The 23,395-nt window shown below is 44.4% G+C and overlaps 1 protein-coding gene across 11 annotated transcripts in view; it reads right to left on the bottom strand.

Annotated features, from left to right (window-relative positions):
- Positions 1-202: 202 nt before the first annotated feature.
- Positions 203-23,395, bottom strand: part of NCOA3 (nuclear receptor coactivator 3) — a 71,269-nt gene continuing 48,076 nt past the window's right edge. For 6 of the 11 annotated variants that reach the window (XM_082065793.1, XM_082065792.1, XM_082065796.1 and 3 more), the window contains 21 exons: positions 22,350-22,457; positions 20,310-20,482; positions 19,547-19,647; positions 18,569-18,743; positions 17,837-18,025; positions 17,480-17,581; positions 16,540-16,680; positions 15,357-15,504; positions 14,212-14,597; positions 13,070-13,950; positions 12,548-12,683; positions 11,281-11,460; positions 10,474-10,752; positions 9,592-9,718; positions 8,955-9,126; positions 7,883-8,179; positions 6,939-7,043; positions 6,260-6,485; positions 5,874-6,048; positions 5,184-5,322; positions 203-4,251 (listed from right to left, as the gene is read on the bottom strand). In XM_082065793.1, the coding sequence (XP_081921919.1) occupies positions 4,240-4,251; positions 5,184-5,322; positions 5,874-6,048; positions 6,260-6,485; positions 6,939-7,043; positions 7,883-8,179; positions 8,955-9,126; positions 9,592-9,718; positions 10,474-10,752; positions 11,281-11,460; positions 12,548-12,683; positions 13,070-13,950; positions 14,212-14,597; positions 15,357-15,504; positions 16,540-16,680; positions 17,480-17,581; positions 17,837-18,025; positions 18,569-18,743; positions 19,547-19,647; positions 20,310-20,482; positions 22,350-22,447 (4,242 nt within the window). In that variant the 5' untranslated portion in view covers positions 22,448-22,457 and the 3' untranslated portion in view covers positions 203-4,239. Of the gene's footprint in view, positions 4,252-5,183; positions 5,323-5,873; positions 6,049-6,259; positions 6,486-6,938; positions 7,044-7,092; positions 7,841-7,882; positions 8,180-8,954; positions 9,127-9,591; positions 9,719-10,473; positions 10,753-11,280; positions 11,461-12,547; positions 12,684-13,069; positions 13,951-14,211; positions 14,598-15,356; positions 15,505-16,539; positions 16,681-17,479; positions 17,582-17,836; positions 18,026-18,568; positions 18,744-19,546; positions 19,648-19,955; positions 20,205-20,309; positions 20,483-22,349; positions 22,458-23,395 lie in introns of those variants that run through there. The other 5 variants (XM_082065797.1, XM_082065798.1, XM_082065799.1 and 2 more) reach the window with 5 other exon arrangements.

The following is a 23,395-nucleotide window of genomic DNA, read 5'->3' as shown; positions in this document are numbered from 1 at the left end:
GGGCAGACGGGGCCGCGCTGGAGAGGAACAACGTCACTGCTCCCTGCTCCAAAGGCGGCGGGAGCGCGGGGCAGACGGGGCCGCGCTGGAGAGGAACAACGTCACTGCTCCCTGCTCCAAAGGCGGCGGGAGCGCGGGGCAGACGGGGCCGCGCTGGAGAGGAACAACGTCACTGCTCCCTGCTCCAAAGGCGGCGGGAGCGCCGGGCAGACGGGGCCGCGCTGGAGCAGAACAACGTCACTGCTCCCTGCTCCAAAGGCGGCGGGAGCGCGGGGCAGACGGGGCCGCGCTGGAGAGGAACAACGTCACTGCTCCCTGCTCCAAAGGCGGCGGGAGCGCGGGGCAGACGGGGCCGCGCTGGAGCGGAACAACGTCACGGCGGCCAGAGCATGGAAATGGGGCACGGGAATCGCTTCGATACCCGCCCTGGTACCACACGCCCTACGCAAACACCACACTTGAATTTAGAAACGGAGGAAAAACCCTCCCAAGAAGCGCCAGCGGGGCCTTTTGTGGGATGTGCGACACAGTAAAACTGCGCTTGAGCATCACGCAGGAAGAGTCAAATACACTTACCAAAATGTGCTTGCAAGCTTTTTTTTTCTTAATTATGGAGGTAATATTTGATTGTCTGTCTTAATCTAGCCATAGATTTTGTTTATAACCTGTTACAGATTTCACGGATTACCAAAGACACATCTGCTAGATGCTGACGTCCTGGATCAGTACAAATAAGTAAAAAGTACCACATTTAAACTCACTGATAGAAACACATTTTCGGTGCTTTCCAGAGCCAGGTGTTGGCTGTCGGCCGTTCCCCAGAGCACGGAGAAAGCAGCACCAGGTCAGATTAGACGCGTGCACTTGCCCGTCCTGTGTCACCTTCGGCAGTGGGGGGGCCCGTCCGCGTGGCCGGCGCTCCCGCTCCTGCGCGCGGGAGCTCGAGAGGCCGCCGTGGCCCGTTGCCCACGATGTCGCGCTGTGGGGCTGTTGTTTGACGGAAGGGCGGGTGTTGCCACCTTGCAGCTCTGCTCACACGGTGCCAGACGTCAGCTCCACAACTTCAGCTGCTAAAAGGGGCTCGCAGTGGAAGGTCCAAGTCCTGAGTCCCTTCATCCCTTCACTTTTACAGCCAGCTGGGAAAAAACTTTGGTAATGGCACCGGGCTTCCTCTGTTCTAGGATCTGCCGTCAGCCCTGAAGCATTAGACGGCTAATGCAGTACGGCACCAAGTTCTGATTTTAAATAGAAACCTTTATTTACATCATCATTAACATCCAAACACAAAAATCAGAAGAGCAGTAATACCTTACAACCAGCTCTCTTCTAAATCAGTCCCCATGATCTTTCTGTTTTGCAACATAAAGATACAGCTATTTCAAGCAATACTTAATGTAAACTAAACGCAGTTCTCAATACTGTATGCCTTCTCCTGAGAATTTTTAAATATTGCTCTCAGAATTACATTATCTCGTGCTTGCTGTATCATTGTCATCTGGTAGTCCGCACATAAATTCTAAAATAAAACGTGTGCTAATTGGTACAACATTCAAATAGTTTTGTCTTATGACTGAAAAAAGGTCCTGATTTTCTAACTTTAAAAGCAGTATTGTAGGCCAAGATTGGAAGAAAATACTACATAGAAATTTTAGATAAACATGGTTTCTGTGATGGAAAGAATAACAGAGACGTAGCAAAAATGCAGCTCCTCCTGCAGCAGTGAGCAGAGGCGGCTGCGCTCGCTCATTGTTCCAGCACTGCTGGAAGATGTTACACGGGTGGTTTTCCAAAACCATTCGGAAAAATCTGCTGCTATAGAACCGAACCAGAACCGGTGGATATTAAATGTCAACCGACGCGAAGGTCGGTTTTGGCTCCCGCAGGAGGTCAGATCTGCCAACCAGGTGCAGTTTTCAGATCTGTGCTGCCCAGAACGATGCCATCAATGCTCTTTAAACATCCTCCCTCTCCCCCTTAATCAGGCTTAAACTAAAACTCTTTGGATTCAGCAAAAGTAGGTACTGGGAAGCTCCAACATTCTAAACACAGGCGAGAAAATGATGATACTCTATACCGTCAGTCAGGTGCCAGTTACGCATAGATGTATACGTAGAATCACTCATGTAAAAGCAGAAGGGCATGATGTATCAGATCAGTTCTAGTCCAAGGGTTCTCCTAATGACAGCAATCAGGGCTTGTGGTTTCCATCAATGTAATGAACAACTACAAAGTATAAAGATTGTTCTACTCCGAGATAAACACCAAAGGACTGTTGCCTTTCAACTTCAGTGGGCAGCATTTACATCTCTTATTTCTTAGAACGTATCTATTTGTTGAGTAAGTTCCTCAGGCTTTTACAAGTTTTGCATTAAAAACGCACATGAAGCGGACTGAGGGTGTCAAATAAATACTATTGCCTAATCAATACACCCCGTACTACCTGCAGAGCCCGGCCGTGAAGCACACGGAGCGACTCTGCGCTCCCTTGGAACACAACTGGCTGTGTGCTGAGGCTGTGAGAATATTTCTTGTTAAAGTTATTTCTGTTAAAATGGAAGATCATTAACATTTTGAACAATAAACCACCTGGCTTACAGTACCAAGAAGAGTTAATCAAGAACACTGGTAATTGTTTTTACTCACTCGGGAGAAGTCACTTTTGCACTGCCCAGTGAACAACGGAACCACAGCACCACGAATCTTAAACATTTCTGGGTCATCCCGTGTGGAAGTTCAGAGGTTGCACTTGGAAAAACTGCAAAGGGGTTTTCATTTCAAGGAACCAAAATAGAGGAGGAGGGAACCTATCAGCAAATAACAGGAATAAAGTCGTAGCCAGGCTTCAATACTGCTACGGAAGAAACCTGCTCAGAACGTACATTCACGACTATCAGAACAAGCCAATGAGGTGCAGACGTTTGGTTAAATTGTGGCTTCATGTCCTTAAAGGTTTCTGAATGTCATGTAACAACAAATATTCTGCAACAGACAAACGTTTTTGAAGAACATTTAGAGTTTGTTAAAATTGACCAAAAAAGACACAAATCAGACTCATCAACTGAAAAGACAACATATTCTAGGAAGTCCCGACAAGTCATAACGTCTTGCGGTGCGGAGCCTGTCGTCAAACTGCCGTATGTAAAAAGCCAAGTGCTCTCGGGGGAGAAAGCATTTAACAACTGGTCTGTTATAAAAAGCTATACGTTAAAGATGTAAAAATAATGAATGTTGAAGGCCAAAGAGGAGAAGGACGTGGGCCCGAGTCACCCAGCTCCAACGGCCTTGAATTGGATGTAAAAAGAAAAGAGAAAAAGAAAATCTATTTGGACCTCAACTACACTGAGTTTACAGAAATCCATTTTGTTAAATATTTAGCTTCACGAACTCTGCAAAAATGAGTTAGTGACCTACAAAAGTCATATATATAATATATTATCTTAAAGATCGTATTTACAAAGTTTATTCACAAAAAGACTGCAAAATTCCGATTCAGCCGGCAGTGCCTTGAGTCGGCCGAAGTTATTTTCAAAAAGATGAAAGATTATTGCTCTAATTTCCACACACAGAAAACGTTGCATTGTGCAGTCTTTTCAAATAATTCTTAAGAGATTGTGTTTGAGCAGGACCACGAGTACACCCACCTTCATATTGTCCTCATCAGAGATATTGCATGAATCCATGATAGAGTCTTTTATAAAGTGCACTCAGCTGCACATCAGTATGTAAATATTAGTCACAATTGTGTTTAAATAATTTAAATTTATTAGCCTCTCTTTTTACCCCTTGGCTTCAATGGACAGGATTTTGGACTAGTACGTGCACTGCTACTCTGCTTGGGAAATCCTGACTCGGGGGGTAAGAGATTAAAAGCAGCATTTATATTCAGGAATTAATATAAAAGAGTCAAGGCCAGGAACTACATTCTCTGTCAGATCTCGCTCTAGAGAAAGGGGAATCCTGCCCGGCCAGCGCGGCCGCTCACAGCCCGGCACGCTGACCGCTGTGCACACCACACCCACTAACACACGCTGCTCCTACTACATGTACTTGTGTTGGGGTTCTTCTGTTTGGTTTTTCCCTCTGAATGAAGTAACTTAGGACATCACGGTGATTAACAGGAAAAGTCACGTATTTCCATAAGGCCAGCACGAGTTGCCGTGAAGAATGCGTAGCTTTCCTTTATAATACTAGTGCATCGTTAACACAGCACATTCTTGTGTGAAGAGACGGGTCGGGCTGTCAGCAGTACTTCTGTTAAACAAGAGAAGGGACAACCAACAGAGAAAATTAAAAAACACCTTTGCTGAAAAACTGGTCAACACACTGCTTTCCGAAAAGAAACGCGGTCCCAGAGTTTCCTAAACATGCTGAGAATCTTCACTGTATGACAGGCTGGTTTGGAGAATGGGATATTTCACTTCCATTTCCATTCTCCCCTCTTTATAAAAGTACTTGTTATATCGACATCCTCCAATACCTTACTTATCCCCCCGAACTCTCAATTACTTTGGCTGCTTCCTTAGGTACCTTAGACAACATTTCATGAGGTACTTTCTACTTAATAAATTTAGCTTATCTCAACATTACATTGCTCATCCCTTGGTATTTAGTGGAAAGACTACAGTGAAATAGTATTTCAGCCCTCTCTGCAGTGCCTTATTAGCTCGTTTTCCCTTACATTAAGGGCCTACGTGTCCCGTAGGTTCTTGCTGTGCACACACCAGCTGTTCTGAGGTGTTTAAAGGGTACGTAGCAGCAGCAGCTTCTGCCAGAAGGAGGATCCTGCGCTACCAGGATTGCTGGGCCGACTCACGAGGGCCATCATATAGAACCTTTTACGTCTGCTGAAGATGCTTTTCATAGTCTTTGTGTTTTGCTGCCTGGGGTTTCTCCAGGCTCGGAAGTATTTAAGCATCCTTTATGCAGTTTAAGCCTTGATCCTACCTGTAACGCTTCAAAGTCAGCAGCTACCCACAGCCTACAGCTTGGGTTCATCATAGATTCGATTTAAATATCATCAAAAATAAGGTATCTCTTGGGATGTACAAATGGTAGGTCCACAGATGTAAATACAAACAGGATAACTGAGAAGAAGATTAAGCCAGAGGAATGGCTTGAAGCAAATTGTATTCAATGGGAAAAGAGTCAACAGATCTTTTCATCCATCTTTATGTACAACTGACCTGGTCTGGACCCAGAGGCATCCCTGACATAGGCATGGTACTAATGTTCATCTGCCCCACGTGGCCGCCGCTGCCGTTCACGTGCATCATGCTGTACGCGGCTGGGCTGCCCTGGTGGCCGAACTGCTGCTGGGGGAAGCTGAGGCACAAAAGGGCAGATCAAATTACCTTCCAAGAACTTTACATATTTATATATTGCTTTCCCTGCACCGGCTGTCAATGTGTGAGATAAAACTATTTTTACAATAACTTGTTTCTACCGAATACCTGTTTAACACAGAAACAGAAATTTCCCTCCCAAAGGAATTCGGAATTGTTCCATATACGCAGAAGCATGCATATGTATTTCCCATTTAACCTTTTTGGAGGGTTCTGTTAAGGCTGTACCCTTTGTAATACTACTCCGAACCGCCGTATTTCACCTCCCAAGTTATTTTTGTCAATATTCAAAGACTGCATGTTGCCTGCAGTTACAAAGATTGCAGAGGTCCAATGTAAATAAATGGAGATAAGCATAAGTGACATTTAATCAGTCTGTTTCCTAAACCAGAGCAGGATCAAGGGCAATACAGAGACTAGACACAGAATTCCTTTTCCCTCTTCTTTTCCTCCTACAAGCTATTTTACGTGGCTTCTGCTGTCGACAAAACGAAAGGCACTTGCAGAGCTTCAGAGGGTGAGCGCACGCACCTGCTCCTGGCCATGCTGCCCGAGGGCCAGCCCTTCACCTCGGGGGACTGGAACACGGGTGCTGCCTGGGGGTGCTGCATCATGGCGCTCTGGGAGGGCCCCATTCTTGACGTGATCATGGGGTTGGGAGGGCTCGGTACTCTGCTATACGCAGGGTCAGGCTGCTGGCTTAGTCCTTAAAAGATGAAGGACAGACAATAGTTACCATCACCTAGCACTTGCAAGTTTATCTTCTTGCAATGATAGTAAGGGAAAAATTAGCCTTTATTGTCGAACTATTTTTGGTTTTTCAGAATCATCGGTATGTAGGTAGTTTGGATTAATAATAAATGAAGAAAGTGAGAAGAGCAACAGGCAGACAAAATAAGCCATGTTAGTACCCGTACCGTAACTGGGTGGGTAGGGGAACTGCTGTGGAGGAACTTGAGCCATTGGGGGGCCGGCCAGAGCACTGTCCATGCTTCCTGAGGCTGTCACGTTTGGCGGGGGGCTGAAGGCCTGAGGTTGCTGTTGCTGCTGCATCATCATTGCCATCCTCTGTTGTCTAAAATGATGACTTATTAGCTCCCTGTTACGCTGAGCCACCATTTGAGCATTAAGAAAACCTTGCTGCTATCCCCCAGAGAAAAGAAAAATCATATTAGAAAACACTTTTACAAATGAAATCATGTCAAGAGTCAATCAAATCCCCTACACTCTTTCTAAGGCCCAGCATATCCATTATCAGAACAGAGAGTTAAGAAAACCCACAGCCACTACAAAAATCATCAAAATATCAAAGGTTTTCATTAAGTTGTCATTAGTGCTAAACAGTGACAAAGTAGATTAGCTACCATATCCTACATGGAGGAGACTACTGGCACACTGTATTGACAGCATGACCTAAGGAACAAATCCCTCTGAAACCCCATGAACAAGAGAGGTAGGAAAAACACCTTTTAAAATGGTACAGAGGAAAAAGGAATGTTGAGGGACCATGAAAAGAGATCCATATTCCAAACAGATATGTAAAAGATGTGTCTATTTAAAAACTACTGTTTCAGCTGGCAGTGTCTAATTACTTACCTGTGATCCCACCTGTGGCTGCATAACTGGTCTCATCATGGAGGTATTACCACCCCCTGGATTTTCCATTTTCATTTCAAGCGCTTGACGGGTCTGATTCATAAACTTGGAAAAAGACATTTTAACACTATTAGCTTGAAATACTAGTATCTGAACAAAGTAATGGCAACTCCTCCAAAACCCATTCTTTACAGACCTCCCGAATCCATGAAGTGCAATGGTTACTTTTTGCCTTGGTTGATGTACCTGAATATTGAACTATTTGGTTAAGCAGCTCAAACACACACACAAAGAAAAACCCTCCACACAGTGCAGCACTCATTTGCTTTATTTTTTTTCTTCACCTGAAATTAGCACTTTTTAAGAATAAATATAGAGCAGACTGTTCCAAATCATGTTTTGGACAGAAGAGTATAACCACTAGCTTTCCTTAAAATAATAAATTCCTGTCTGCCTATGGATTTGATTACATCAAATCAATAAATGGAAAGCAAACCAGTATTTCAATGAGCCCAAATGATTAGTTAGAAAACACAGTGAAAAAGAAGTAACTTTAGATTTACAGGAGAAATGCAGCTGCCTATTTAATGATACCAGTGAGGCTCAGAAAAGAACACCAACCCTATACACGGATAAAGAGAGCACCCGGAGCTGCTCAACACCGAGTCCTGCTCTCGGCAGCAACAGCGCTGGATGCTGCAGGAACCGAGGCAATCGGTAGCCAAGGGGGCTGATGAAGGAGAAACGCTTGTTCTAATAAAGGTTCTCTCACTCTTGCAGCCATTAGGCGCTCAGCATGAAAAGCACCGCCAAAATGAAACAGCTGTCCTTTCCATCATCTGCTGTAATGTCAATTTTCATATTCATGAGGCAACACAATTCAGTGTGCACTTTATTCCACTCTGAAACAAGCAGAAAGTGTAAATACAAGAACAAAAGCTTACCTGCTGCCCCTGAAGCCGCTGCTGGAGCTGCATGCGGAGCTGCTTTGGTGCATTGGTTCGAGGCCTCATCGCGCTTGCCCTGGGGTGCATGCTCTGAACTGGGAAACTGCTCTGCTGGCTCATCTGATTCATCACCGAATTAAAGGACGGCTGCTGTCCCTGCATGTTGCTAAAACCTCCGGGCACTGCTGCCCCTTGCCCTTGATAGGGCTGACCATATAACGAAGGCTTCTGCTCAATCATAACTGAAGATTCCTGACCTTGAAATGAATCTTGTTTGGGTTCCAAAGCTTGTCCCTTCAACAGATAAAAAGATGTTTTCAGTATATTTTCTCTGAGTAGGAATTCTTAAAGAAACAATAAATCTAACACAGCATACAACAACCAAGAGATTCTTGGGTAGAAAGAGCATGAACAGGTTACTATTAGTCTCCAGACAAATGAAATAGCAACATTTTAAAATCATAATAAATTTTTAAAAATCAGTTCTGTTGCACACTGCTTATGCAGGCAGAGCAGTATCATTATTCAAGCCCTTCCGCGCTTTTAAACTGCTATTGGTACACAGGGCAGTGCGATTTTGTGGTTTTAGCCAGTTCCGAATGACTCTCAGAACTGCTCGAGCTGCCGGCCGTGCCAACTGGACGCGGAGGAGCTGGCGGCGCCCGCCCCCCCGCTGCCGGCACGACCCCGCGCGGCTCCGCCGGCCGAGGGAGCCGGCAGCGTTCTGCTCGTGAATTAGAATGATTTACGCCCCTAAAAAACTCCCGAACAAACAAAACCCACAAAACAAACAAACAAAATGACCCCCCCCCATATACCAAGGCATATTACAATAACCTTAGATAAGATGCCGCCATTTTATGGTTTTGTAATGCACAAAAAAGAGTAACCAATACTGAGCTTCTCCAATGAAAACCACTACTCAATGTAGATGCTTCCAAAGGCAGATTTAGGAGAACGAAGACAAGAAGTACGGAGCACAGAGGGAGTGAGGAGGTTCTCCTCACTTTCAAGTAAAAAAATAATAAGGTTTTTGGAAAATAAATGGCCAAGATTTCTGTCTACTTACTTGGTTTACGAGCTCAGGAATTCCTAACGCTCTGTCGATTTCTTCCAGACTCGTGACATCCGTATTGCTCAGCAACGTGTGCAGCTGATCCAAAAGGGCCCTTTCATCATTCTGGCCTTCCATACCGGGTGCCGGACACAAGAGGTCATCCAAAGGGTTTCTAACTAATTGTCTATAAATACAAGAACATTACAGCCATTACAGACTATAAAGGCATATATCATATATTGACCTGGAGACAATGAAGCAGTATAATCACTCAGAAGACTGAAGTAAGATTTAAGAACTTAAGTCCCAAATTTAGGTCCTCAACTGCCATTCGTCCTTCAACACACGCAGATTCTCTTTCTTCCTGGCTTCTGCATGTGCTACAGAGACAGGACTCTCAGACTCTCCCACCTCTTTCTCTGTGACTCCGCTCAAGGACTGATTTTGTTAGCAATGCGTTTTGTGGAGCGGGCTTAAAAGATACCCAGTTTCACATCGTGAGAAGACAGCAGCAGAAATGGAAACATTCCTACTCAAATCTGTTATCCCCACTCTATGTGCTACATTAACTTTCTCTGGGTCTTAGATTCTTCCGACAAACAGTGAGCAGTTGTATTTAAAATTATCCCTAAAGCTTCCCCAGTTGTACCTGTTCTGCGCCCCCCGCGATGCTTGCTCCATGGACAGCATGTTGTCAGGCCACGAGCTGGGCTGGTGAGATGGTCCTGCCTGTCCATACGGGTTCCCCCCCATGCCGATGTTCATCTCATTCGGCCCTGCAAGTAAAACATTCATGCAATGTTTAAAAACAAAAAGTACCCCTTGCTCTCCCAAGGGTCACGTAAAGCACTGTGGATGACCGCACAAATTGTCAAGCAGCTTTGCAAGCTTTCCATTAGCACTGCTAACAGCCCTTTCTGAGCAAGCCACATTCGCACATTAGACAGGACAATTTTGTTAGAGATATAAACCAGAAAAAAACTACGGGCTTTAATACTCTCTTCGTATTTTAGACATTCAGCTTATTTTCTCCAATGCCAACATGAATACTTAAAAGAGAACCTGTATTTGCTATGTGGTTTTGTATGACATTTCAATGCTCCATGTGAGAATTTTAAAGTATTCAAGAAAAAGCTTTAAAAAATCCTGATTACCAAGAAGAGCAAACGAACAAACAAGAAGTACAATGAATCAATCAGAATACCAGCACACTCTCATATAATCACAGATGGCACTTAGTTCCTGGAAGTTAGCAGAGCAGTACTTCACTAACCAAATACACAGAAATTACCCCTCAAAATCTGGAGACTCAGCATGAATTACCTGTGTACGAAACACACAGCACCAGAAGAAAATGAAAACGCCAAAAAATCATCAGGTGTCCCAGCCAGGGAACAACAGTCTTTACCTCAGAAAACCTTTGGATGGAAAGCTGGTATTCCACCCAGAGCAAAAAGATTCTGACACTGAACGCTCAATAAGGAACTAGTGAACTCGTGCTGAGTGGAACAATAAAACGTGCAGAACTTACTCATGTGAATCATGTGCTGCTGCAGCACTGGCCGCGCGCCGGGGACGCTGCTGGAGCGGACGGGCAGCCCGGGCACGGAGCCGCCGGGCACGGAGCCGCCGGGCACGGAGCCGCCGGGCACGGAGCCGCCGGCCGCGGGCCGGGGCAGCGGTGCGCTGAACTCGGTTCCCGTCCTGCCCAGGGACGCAGCCGCTGGTTCCGCTCGGCTGGCCCTGGAGCTCGGCAAAGCCCAGTCTGCCGGGGGCTGGCCCATCGCCACGCTTCTGCTGGGAGCGCCTCCTGCGTGAACACCAGAACACACAACCATCCTTCACACAGGATACACTACACATTTTGGTAACAGACTTATTGTTATGGGGTTTTGTTTTACCAACACAGACACCCGCCAAAGGTGGAGCAATTCACTGCACTCCTACAACAGTACCTGAAGCTTACCATGCCAAGTTCTAAATCAAATAACTATACTCATCTAAATATATTTTAAAGTATTAATGACTGACTGCCATCGTGACCTGTTCTTGCTTCTATCTACTGAAAACATATGTTAAATTCAAAACTCAAAATAGTAAAAAATGATTTAACTACTAAACACAGTACTGGAAATAAATACACAGATGGTACACAGTTATGTTCTTATAATTTTTGCTAGGGATAATAATTAAAAAGCATTGATATGCTGATGATAAAATTAATACTCTTTAACGTTAAGGTTTCATCTAACCAAAACTCATATTATAATCTCGCAACATGTTTTACATAAAGCTTTTTCCTTTACAATGAGGTCTATTTGTACGAAAATCAACAAACCCAGATTTGCTCCAAAATTTTCCTGGTTCTCAATCATTCTTGGACTTGCACCCATCAGGTTCTGCTTCTGCAGCATGGAGAAGGCGCTGACGGTCCTGCCGGGAGCGCCCGCGCTGTCCAGCGACGCGGCCCTGGCGACGGGCGGGCGCGCAGCCTGCGCCGAGTGGGGGCTCCTCGTGCCTGCCAAACAACCACAGACCCATGCAGCGGCACGTTTTCAGCAGCAGGCACCAGCAACGACTTAAATCAGTTGACCTGTTTATGGGCACACGCATTTGACCTTCAACAAGCCACGAATAGTTCTGTTTATGTTCTCACTACACAAATCGCATTTTGAGTACCTAGTTAGAACCTTTTACAGGAAAAGCCAGATGCAGTTCCTTTTGGCCCTAGACATAGAAGTGTTCACTTTAATTTAAGTTCTATAATGAACCACGTTTTTAACATTTTGAAACACGCTATTATGACAGATGCCTTGATATATGTGAGTGGACTGCCCAGCCTTTGGATAACTCTCACGTGGAGACAGAACCAAATCAAATGATGGTTTGGAACAGGCTGAATCCAGAAGCACCGTGTTCCTGAGCACAGCATACCATGTGGACTAATTCAACCCAGAAATCACTCTGCTCCACTGCCAATGGTGTCGGCGGCCTCACGTGTTCTTGTACCTGGTTTTACATTTCTCATTATCCATGTTTCGTGTTCTTAGGTCACTGCAGCAAGTCTATTGCCCTATATAATCAGGCGCTGACCCACGTCACAAAGGAAGCGACAAGGCCAAGGACGCTGTCTGGCAGCACGGGACCCTTCCGTCCGCCCGCCTCCTCGAAGGGCGCTCCTCGGGGACCAGGAGCGCTGTCAGGCTCCCGAGGCCACCAGGTGGGTCTGCACACAGTAAGTGGGCACCAATCCCATATTATTCCCCTAGTCATCTGTAACGAACACTAATTTTAATTTGCAACTCTCAAAACATTTTTCCTGATGTCTCTGAGAAATCTACATTAGACAAACGCAGAAGAAAACACAAAATCAGGAACTGATGTTAACTTTATTCGTTGTGTATACAGCAGATGAGTGCTGTCGAGACAGGGAATACTGTACCTAATTGCCTATGAAAGCACAATTAGCCATTCTGCATTACATTTGTCCTTGAAGATACAGGAGATCAAGGAAGTATTCTCTAAGGGTTTGAGAACACATTATGTTTACATCAGGCAAGAAAAGAACCCTAATTTTAAAACCAAAGTGACACTAAATTCCTTACCCAACAGTGCATTTCCTTGAAATAATGCTTGCTTTGTTCCAAGGTTATTTCCATTTGCAGACATCGCATTATTGTAAAACTCTGAACTAGTCAGATCACCTAGAATTGCATCCAAATTATCCAAGTCACCACTCATCTGAAAAGACACAGTGAAACACCAAGGTTATTTACTATCACATGGCTTTCCTTCAGCTTTTATTTAGCTCCTCGCTAATCTGAAAAGATGTAACTATGTGAAATTGCAGATATTAAAGACTTTATGTTAAGGAAGAGTTTGTAAATATAGGCTACCTTAATCAAACCATAACTCATTGATAACATTAGCCCACAACTTCAGTACGGCACGTTTGGTTATACAGCAGTTCTACAATAAAACCTGCTCACACAGTGTCACACCATTTGCACAGAACTTTCTAGACAAGTTTACACACACGTGCAAACAAGGGCGTTCTTTATTTAGCCATTCGCTGGAATAAGAAAATATTGGTTTGTTCGCTACCATCACTTTACATTATACCGTACCTCCTCTGGGGGTTCCGGTTTGATCTTTGTCTCTTTTTCTTGACTGGAAGTAGGAATTGTAGAACTACTGCATTGTCCCATTTTATTATCCACATTTTCTACTTTAGGCTTCAGCTCTTTGGAAAGTGGGTCCTTCACATCATCTTTATCTAACAGATACCTCAGTAAAGCGTTGTTTTCCTTCTTCTTTGGGCTCAGTTGCTCCTGTTTGACGGTGCCTTCTCCGCAAGGGGCTGTGTTACTAACATCATGATACGTGTCTTTACCAGTAGCTTCGGCTGTGATCTTGGCTACCTCTGCTGGAGAATTACCGTTCTGTAACAATTTATGCAAAATGCGATGCTTCTCCTGCAGGAGCGACCCGTGCACGTTCGAGGAGGAAGATACCCCCCCCGGCGTGGACGAGGAGACTCCCGAAGGGCTGGTAACGCTGGCGGAGGATTCTTTACAGCTGGAGTCCAAAGGGGAGTTTGAAGCTGTAGAATGGCCTCTGTCATCTGAGGAGCACGTGAGTAGCTGAAGCAGTTTTTTATGCCCTTTGCTTTCAGATGGTGCTCTCTGACTTTCAGACGCCTCCACATTGCCCTCTTTGCTGTCTTTCTCACTGAGGAGATCCCTGCTGTTTGCCTGGCAGATGGAACTTTCCACTTGGTTTTGTTCACAGTACAAACCAGAAGGGCTTTTGGAGTCCTGGGTACTTGTTTTACTTTGCTGAGATACACTCACGTTTGGGGAATTATCCAATTTTGGACCCGGTGAGGAAAGTGTTGATAAAAGGGAAGTTCCAACACCCTCACTAATGGCTTGAAGAGCACTAAGAGAACTGCTAGAGAACGTGTTGTTGCCGGTGTTGCTGGCGGATCCCATGGGAGAGTGCACACCTGGATCACACAACAGAGATCCCACTTATTAGACCACAGTGCTGTCTGGATCTACTTTTCCTTCAGTTTACGTATGACTGCCAGATTCAGTTAATTATTTTAAAATAATTTTAAAATTAATAATTTTAGGTATACCACACTTACGTAACATGTACAAGGTCATACAGAACTGTTTAAAAGGACAAAAGATGGAATTCAGATAAACATGAGAAAAGATGGCTTAAAATTAAAAAAAGAGAGATTCCAGCAAAAATTAAGTACCTGTAACTGGAGAAAACTGGTGCGAACTCATTTTTGGACTCCCTCGATTCCTAGGAGATATCATTAGATTCTGTTGGTTGGAAGTTAAACCAGGACTACCATGTGGTGGGCTGCTCACGCTTAACCCGTAGCTGTTGTTCTGATAAGCAGAGGGCTGCACTCCGGGCCCAGAGTTCGCTGGCCCCGCGTTCCCGGGGCCTCCGTAGCGGCTGCTGAGCTGCCCCGCGGCGCCGGGCTCCGCCAGCCCGTAGCTCCGGCTCTGCGCTGCCAGCCCGAGGCCCGGGGACGCGGCCAGCAGGGCGCCGGCAGAGCTCGCGCTCCCCGCCACGGCTGTTCGCATGTTCTGCCCAACTGAACTAGGGCTTGGCCGATATCCATTTTGTTCTCTGTAAGTTCAACAACATCCCCAGAAACCCCACAAAACAAATTAAAACCTTATTTGGAATCAAGTGCTACAAAGACAGAATAACATTGTTAAATAATTTTCCAATTTTTGTTTTCCAAAAGAGCAGTGAGAATTCAGGCTTCCACAACAGCAGAACTAAGCCACGCCACTCACTCACTCGTTACAGAAGTGCCTGGTCCTTGAGGTGCTTTGAGCTGTACGGACAGCCAGCATCACCCCTCAAACAGCTTTCTTTCATCAGCAGTCATCGGTCAGACTTTTCAGTTTAAACACCTTCCCTCTCTGGGTCCCTTCCTGAGTCAGTGTGTGACAGTTCCGCTGCGCACACTAACGATGCCCTGAACCACCTCAGCTCCTGGGTTTGCAGCATCTGGGGGCACTTTAATGCCAGCAGCAGACAGATTCCTTCCAGAGCGGCATTTCAATTATTCTTGCAATCAACAAGAACTGCTCCCAGGAAGTGCTATTTAAGGTACATTTAACTTGGAGTCATCAACGATGCATCTGAGGGGGTTTTGTTGTGTTTTTAATTGGTCTGCAGTTAAGAAGAGTAAGATAAAGCATGTACCGGTCAGGAGTGTCAGCGTGAGGCCAACACGTTCATGTGCATCCAGTGCAACTCTGCTTCCCAAACTCCCTTTGAGTTTCGATCAGATAAAATATTTTGGTATGCTATTTCTTCAGATGTATCTTTAAAAGCTATGACACTTAAATGACAAACAGATACCACTGGTTTCACCTTTGAAGAAAGTGGGTAGAGACAAATCCATGGCGGTCATTAGTCACAGGGTTTCGAAACAGTTTACTTTTTGTTTGTGCCGTCACTATGGTGCCATCCGCTAAAGAGAACCGATACAACGGTGTTTCAGCATGACCCTGCGTGTAAGCTGTAAAGGAAATACACACATAGAGATCATATTTAAAAGCCCAAGAATTATTAATATGCACTCTACAGATATTTAACATGATACCCCTCATTTGCTGAAGATTATAAAAAAAAGAAAAAATAGATATTCAGAAAAAGGGAAAAAGGCAATATTCCACATTTTCTCCTAAATTAGTAGGGGAAGATAAAAGGCAACAGATGATTTTGTGCTCGCCATGCACAGGTGGCAAGGCTCGACACGGATTAGGATTTCCAGGGCTAGGTTAGTAGGTTTCCGTGGCTTCTCCCTGGGGAGCAGGTCTAACCGACCAAGCAGGAACTGCACTAAAATGTAGGGGTAATTGACATAGAACAGAAATGACGCTTGGAAACCTTCAGATGGACTGTTTTGAAGTTTAAATGTTTAAAAGTTTACTTCTATTTAAAAAAATGTGGAAACCATTGCTTTTAATTTAAGCTCCAAATTTCTTGTAAATTTAGGATTTATTTAACAAGTTAAGTCAAAGAACTTCCAATGGAACAGCAACTCCGTTTTCTGCCAGTCTGAGTTTCTCTTGATTTAATATCCCCTCTACCTGAAGTACTTTGTGAACCCTTGAAAACAACCAGAGTTTAGAAAACTTAGAAACTGTCACCTTTCTTCCTGACCACGGCGGCTTCCCTGCACTTCACCAAGTCATCGAGCTAGCGCTACACAACACCTAACACCGGGACGCCGAGAACACCCTGAGCCTCTGTGTCTCGAATAACAAAAAGGCACCACCACTGTTACCACTCCCAGCGAGCTACCCTTGACCAGAGGAAAGGAGGAACTCAGATAAGAGGAAAACTATCACAACAGACACATTGGAAAACCAAAATAACGTCCATCAGAATTCCTGTTTCTCAGGAACTCATCCTCCTTCAGCTTTGCAATAAGAGCCAGAGCAATTAATACTAACAAAAGATAAGAAAAAACATGAACGCAGGCAGAATTTAGCATTTTTGCAGCCACGAGGAGAAGCAGGATGACCAACCATTGCAAACAGATTTTTACCTTCATGATAGTGGCGTTTGTTCGACCACAGCTGTCCATCATTATGGCATAAGAACCTCTGAATGCACCGACGAATGATATCCTCAAAGCCAGGTCTCATCGAAGACCGTAATGAGTTTGTGTCGATGTTGACAAGTTTGCCTGGAACAGGAACGTGCACAAGTTCAACTCTTTATGACTATGCCAATACTTTCATATAGATACGATACATTTCAGAAGGCTCCAATATCACCAACTGTTCATCAGCCTAACACTAAATCTGGAGTATGAAGAAGTCACATTTATGAATAATCTGCCATGTGAGAATATGATGCCACTTGTTAAACCATCAATATTCAAAGGGATTCAGATAACTGAAAAGGGAGAAGGGAAGCACCCACAGGTTAATGTCAGAACTCTAGAAAACAGAAACTTCAGTCTCTGGCACCCAAAGGATGCACACACAGTAAAATTTTCAAATATACCGACCGACGACATCCACAAATGAACATTATAAACACTGTTTGGCATCTGAAAAAGCGCCATCTAGATTATATAAGTATTTCAATTTAAACAGCATAAACCGCTTTGAACATTAGCTCATGTTCTATGGAAAAATACACACATTCTAACGAACTCTCATTAGGTTCAGTTATAATTTAAAATATTTCTTACGTGTAAAGGAAAGCACGATGACGACCGTTTGAAAGGTTGTCAAGTTAAAACACAAGTGATGCTCTAACACCAACGTGCCGAACAAGAGCGTACTAGCACGGAGCCAGAACACACGTCCCGCAGCTGCTGCTCCCGCGCCAGCCGCGGCACAGGGCGACAGAGCGGCTGGACTGTGCGCGTGAACCCGCCGCTCGCTCCAGACACTCTTCACGTCCTTGCTCTACTTCAAAGTAGAGCGCGCCGGCACAGAAGACACCTCCATACCTGCTCCGGGTACGCTTCTCACCTGAAAGATCGTGTCTTGTAATAAAGCTCTCCGGGTTTGTTGGAAATGCCCTTTCTGCAATCGCGATACGCCGTGCCACGCAAATCATACAGGACTGCAAATCTGTATTGAAAAAAAGAACGTTTTTGCTTTAATTTCTCTTCTGATCTATTGCACTAAAGCATCTAATAAAACAGCTGAAGTGCCTTTCACTGTTAAAACAGAACTATAAACAGTAAGTATGGAAGGTTTTGCGTTCTTTTCCTACTTACATAACAACAGATTGCAGAAGCCACCAATTTCATACCATACACTGAATACCAAAAAGCTTTGCTCAGAGTTTTCTTTTGTGCACCATAATTCCCCAGAATCTCCTACCTTCCCCCTCCTCCATCATGGCTCTCGGCTGAGATAAAGCAAAGCACTGCATTGTTTCGTATCTTTGACGCGTATCCGGGAGGCTGCCTACGTCTTCCAAAAGATCATGGGAGGTTTTCACCATCATCCGGCAATTGAACGTGTGACTCTTCTGTCGGGGGGTTTCATTGGTCCAAGCAACTCCATTAACTTCAAATAATACAGTAAAAATTTATCAAGATTTTAAGATAAAATCAATTAATAACTGTTTTTTCTGACTTTAGATACCTTGTTTTTAGACTACAGACATTAAAGAACGTTTTAAGATTCTTTCTCAATATACCATCAGTTTTATATCTTGGGAATAGCAGCACTGATAATCAAGGAATCTCTTCCCCTACATGACACTTTCAGCCACTGAAGAAGAGCTGAAAAGTCTTTCACGTATTCAAAACTCGAGCAGTTCCCTCCACCGTGTGTCATTAGGAAACTGTTACCGCAGAATCCGTGGTTTAAGTTACATGTAAACAAATTGCAAAGGCTGAAGTACGGTGCGAATTTCCAGCACATTTATTTCTGGCGGTGTTGCTTTAGTAAGAGCACAGTAATATTTTCCAAGATTAACACAGTTTTGTAGTCAAATATTCGTTGTATAAGTAATTTCTTTTGAAAGGTTATCCATTACGAGTTGGGTTGTTTTCTCCTCTGTTTTCAGGTGGGCTAGTAACAGTGTAGTAAGTCAACCTGTATTACCTGAAGATTTAGGTAGGTTTTTAAGAAAGTCCTTGCGGTCCTCTTCATGCAAGATGCCATAGACACTTGTATTAACCAAATCTTCCTGTTTGTATTGCAGATACTGTGTGACATTCTCTGACACAAATACGATGTTCCCATCTCGATTTACAACAAACAGGAAACCGTCCAATGCCTGAATATTAACATGACAACGTGTAAGATACACTGCCGAATTCTGACCATCACCCATTTTAAAAACTATGTGCGTGATAAACGTCCAGTTACAATACAGGCACTTTCATTAGTAGTGCTAAAGCTTTGAATTTTTCTCTGAGAAAACCTGTGTCTGGTAAGCAAGAATTTAAATATTAAAAATTAATCCATTCAGTTGTTATTCCTATGAGCTCTTCCACCACGATAACCACCTTCTTGTTTCATTCTTGCTTTACTTCAACACAAGATAATGACTGTGTAACATTATTTCAATAGCTGGTAAATTGAAACCAGAGGAAATTCAATAGAAACAAGTAGTAAGACATGAACAGGCAGGTATTTCCACTAGTGAGTGATAAGGGAGAGGGTCTACCCATATCCTAAAATACTGCATTTTCTTAACTGAAAGAAAAACTCAGCATCTACGTGAAACAATAAAGTTTCAAAAGTGCTCTTTAGTGCACTTGCAAATATGGGATAGGTTTTCTGGGCATAAAGAATCACAGAATGTCGGCAAAACAGCATCCATTTATTTTAATGACTATCTCCTAAAGTAAAAGTAAAATATTCCATGGCCAAATGCTATTCTTCTTTTTCCTTCGACAGAGAATTTCAGCAAAATTAAGAAAACATGAGATTTTATTCCTGACCCTTTCACATACAGTTCTGGATAGTTCTTGTGTGCTATTTATTACTATAGGATTGCAGGCTTTATTGCAATATTTTCACCTGCCTGAAGGATTTGATTCCATAGAGATCTATTAAAGCCTAATTTATACTCACCTGTAATAAAAGAGGTCCCAGTGAATCCTTATCAATAACTCCCTGACCTGTAGAAGATACATCAGCTTTCTGAACATCATCATCATTAGAAACCGCTTTTCCTGAAACCCAAAAGATATATTTTGGTAAAGAAACATTTCAAATGAAGACCAGATTTAAATATTTACAAGCCAGATTCTAGGAAGCATGTGAAGAAAGGCAAGAGACCCCACAAATGAGACAGGAGGTCTCATATATTGATAATTTGCTTAAGACTAGAAAAAGATGCCACAGCTACACAATGCAGAACTCTGCTCACACAAACTGACTTGACAGAGCCAAGAGAAACAAGCAAAGTAAAATCAATACATCTGACTGGAAGTTTGCCCCATATTTTTCTAAGGAATCAGTTTCGAAGCATTAAACTCACTTGAAGCATGAAGTCCCGTGAAGTGAAAGCCAACAGTTTGCGTTCTGCGTCCCAGCGCGGATTTGGTGTGTTGCACCCGCAGACGGCACAGGACCATCTGCTCTCAGCTTCCCTGCGGCCAGCCTGAGCCTCCCCTTCCAGGAGACTGACAGGCTTTAGAGCCCCGATTTCCAATTAGAAACCTACGGTAAACGCTTCCTTACTTCTAAACAGAAAATGAGCCGAAGTCGGCAGACCTTCTCAGCCATAACTGCTCGTGTGAAAAACACTACTAATTTCTCAGGTAACTACTGCTTCGGAAAAGGAATCACAAGAAAATGAAGTTACTTCTTTTGGTTTAGCAGAGAACTGTACCTTGCTCTTTTATCTGTCGAATCTGTTTCACGGTTTCTTTCAAAATAGCACATTTGTCTGGTTTGACATTAAAATTGTCAATGTCGCTCAGATTAGCAGATATCAGTTCAGCCAGTTCTTCAATGTATTTGCTTTCCTGCTCGCGCCGACGCTTCTCGCCACCGCAGGTCAGACTAGGAATCACAAACATTTCATATACATACCATCATATATAAAAGCTGTGCTCGCTCTGTGAACCTCAATGTACTTCATGTAACACCTGCCTATTAAACCTCGGTAGTAGTTACTCTTCCAGCAAACATAAATCTGAAGGGCACGTGCTTGTGTTTTGTTACGTTGCTGTTTGGTTTGGGCTTTGGTGGGGTTTTGAATAATATTAAGCACAAATTTATCTCAAGAGGATATGAGAAAGCTATTCATCAAAATAATCCTCCTGTGATTACTCTATTGTCAAATGTAATGACAATAGCAATTGCCTGGTATAAAACTGTAACACTCATAGAGAAAGTATATTTTAACCTTGAAAGTTACTTTAGATTTGTTTATGATTTATTAGACAAATTAAACAGAATTTTAACATTTTATGAAATCCCTTTGGTTTGCTCGTAACAAGATGACTACAGGAGGAGATACCTCAGAGACATTTCCAGACATCAGGACAAAAACGCCACCTGAACATCCAGGCAAATCAGAATCCCAGACAACCCAATGCTGAAATTCCTTTTCCTACGCAGACTGACGTGCTAAGTAAAGACCCGTCTACAGCCTAAACGGACAGAGAGCAGTGTCACACAGAGTATGCCCAGGGCAGGAAAAGCAGCGGTCAGGAGGAGGGAAGGGGCGAGAACGGGCAGACTGACGCAATCAAAGGAAGGATCATTCTTCGAGAAGAAACCCGGTGAAAGGAACAGGAAGGTTTGCATGGGCCAGTCCTGGAGAACACACAGACAAAGCAGGGGCTTGAAAGACAGAGAAGGCTAATGAAGGGCACAAACTGACAAATCAGATTCCTGAATGGACAGACACTGGAGGAGGGGAAGGAGAGAGCGGAATGGAGGACAGTCCCAGAGAGAGCCCGGGATACAGCGGGAGAGGCTGAGGATCTCACGCACAATCTGCTGCACGATGGTGGTAACGAGCATGGGACTGTGGGGACGTACATGAAAACCAGAAACATAAGCACACATGATGACGGGTATTTTGGGGAAACTGAAGACAAATTTAATAAAGTTTAATACTCTGTAGGAACACGAACATGAGAGAGGGGCAGGAACACAGCATGGAATGTCAGAATTTGAGATAGGCTTGCAAAGTCTGGAGAAACACAACCCAAAGGGGTGACGCCAAATGCTGCCTTTGGAATATCTGTGAAGCAATAAGTTCTTCTTGTTTTGCCTTGTAATCACAGCTTCAAACAGTGATTCCGTATATGTTCACTCCGTTTAGATTTCTGTGAGAGTCTCATTATAAATCATAGTCCATCAGTTCGGCATATCTACACATGACAGTGAAGTGTATCTTCACAGCAGAAGCTGGCCCGGGGAAGTTTTCAATCAAACAGAATCATTAGTCAGAACTTCCCCCAGAACGTCAGGGGTTGGAGGGCCCTGGAAAGCTCATCCAGTGCAATCCCCCCATGGAGCAGGAACACCCAGATGAGGTTCCACAGGAAGGTGTCCAGGCGGGTTGGAATGTCTGCAGAGAAGGAGACTCCACAACCCCCCTGGGCAGCCTGGGCCAGGCTCCGCCACCCTCACCCCAAACAAGTTTCTTCTCAAATTTAAGTGGAACCTCCTGTGTTCCAGTTTGAACCCGTTACCCCTTGTCCTGTCACTGGTTGTCACCAGAAGAGCCTGGCTCCATCCTCCTGACACTCCCCCTTTATACATCTGTAAACATGAATGAGTCAGCCCTCAGTGTCCTCTTGTCCAGCTCCAGAGCCCCAGCTCCCTCAGCCTTACTCTAAATTGCAATGAAAACTTGAAAAATATTTTCAAAACCTCCTAATACAAAAAAAGAGAGTGGTCGGTATAAACCTACCTTGCACCTGGTGTATCACAGGGCAATGGCTTGCGTTTCCTTGACTCACTGCTCAGGCTATCCAAGGAGTTTTCTCCCAATCCGCTCATCTTGACCATGCATCAGCAACTAAAAGCAAAAAAATCAGAATTGCGAATGAAGCTCTCAAAAGGAGGAGCAGACACGGGATTACTCGGCACGTGTACAAAGCCCAGAATTACACTGGCATCTCTTTAAAGCACAAGTTCTTCTGCAGCTGAGCAAATGCTACAATACTTAACATCAACTGATATTCATAACCAATCCCCATCTCAATTGACAGGCATTAGTAGAGGAAGGAGAATATACTTTGTACATCACAATAAAATGAAAAACGACAGTAATCTTGTATTTGAAATAATTACAAAAGATGCCTTACTCTGTAGCTATGCCCATGGACTGCACAGACAACAAGTTGGTTTTACACCTAAGTATTTGACACAGAACCAGGATGAATAAGACAAAAGCCAATAGACAGAGAGATGGAAGAGCAAGCCCGGAGACTTCAATCATCTACTCCTTCAGGGCAAAAACCTCTCCAACACTGCTGTAGTGGCCCACCCTACAGGCCATCCAAGAAAAATACACCCCTCTGCCACTAGATGACAGTAGAGCCCCGAAGAACCGCAGGGATAACATTTTCTTCAACTAAGCAGCTGAATGAAGAACTACTCATCTGAACAAGCAAGGAGTTTCAACAGCAGACGATACAAACAGGCTCTGATCAGGTAACAGCAGCTGATGCGCTGCAGCCGATTCTGATGAGAACGTCTGACTCCCAAGCTCCTGTGCCCGCAGAGCCCGGCTCCCGGGGGGCGGCAGCAGAGCCGGGCCCCCCGAGCGCGGGACGGCGCACACGCAGCGTGGGACAGGAACGGCGCACACGCAGCGTGGGACGGGAATGGCGCACACGCAGCGCGGGATGGGAACGGCGCACACGCAGCGCGGGACGGGAATGGCGCACACGCAGCGCGGGACGGGAACGGCGCACACGCAGCGCGGGAACGGCGCACACGCAGCACGGGACG

Source organism: Streptopelia decaocto, assembly GCF_964273445.1.
Source record: "Streptopelia decaocto genome assembly, chromosome: 14".
NCBI lineage: Eukaryota > Metazoa > Chordata > Aves > Columbiformes > Columbidae > Streptopelia > Streptopelia decaocto.
The sequence above is the reverse complement of the archived record's forward strand: the minus strand, read 5'-3'. Positions and strand labels throughout refer to the sequence as shown.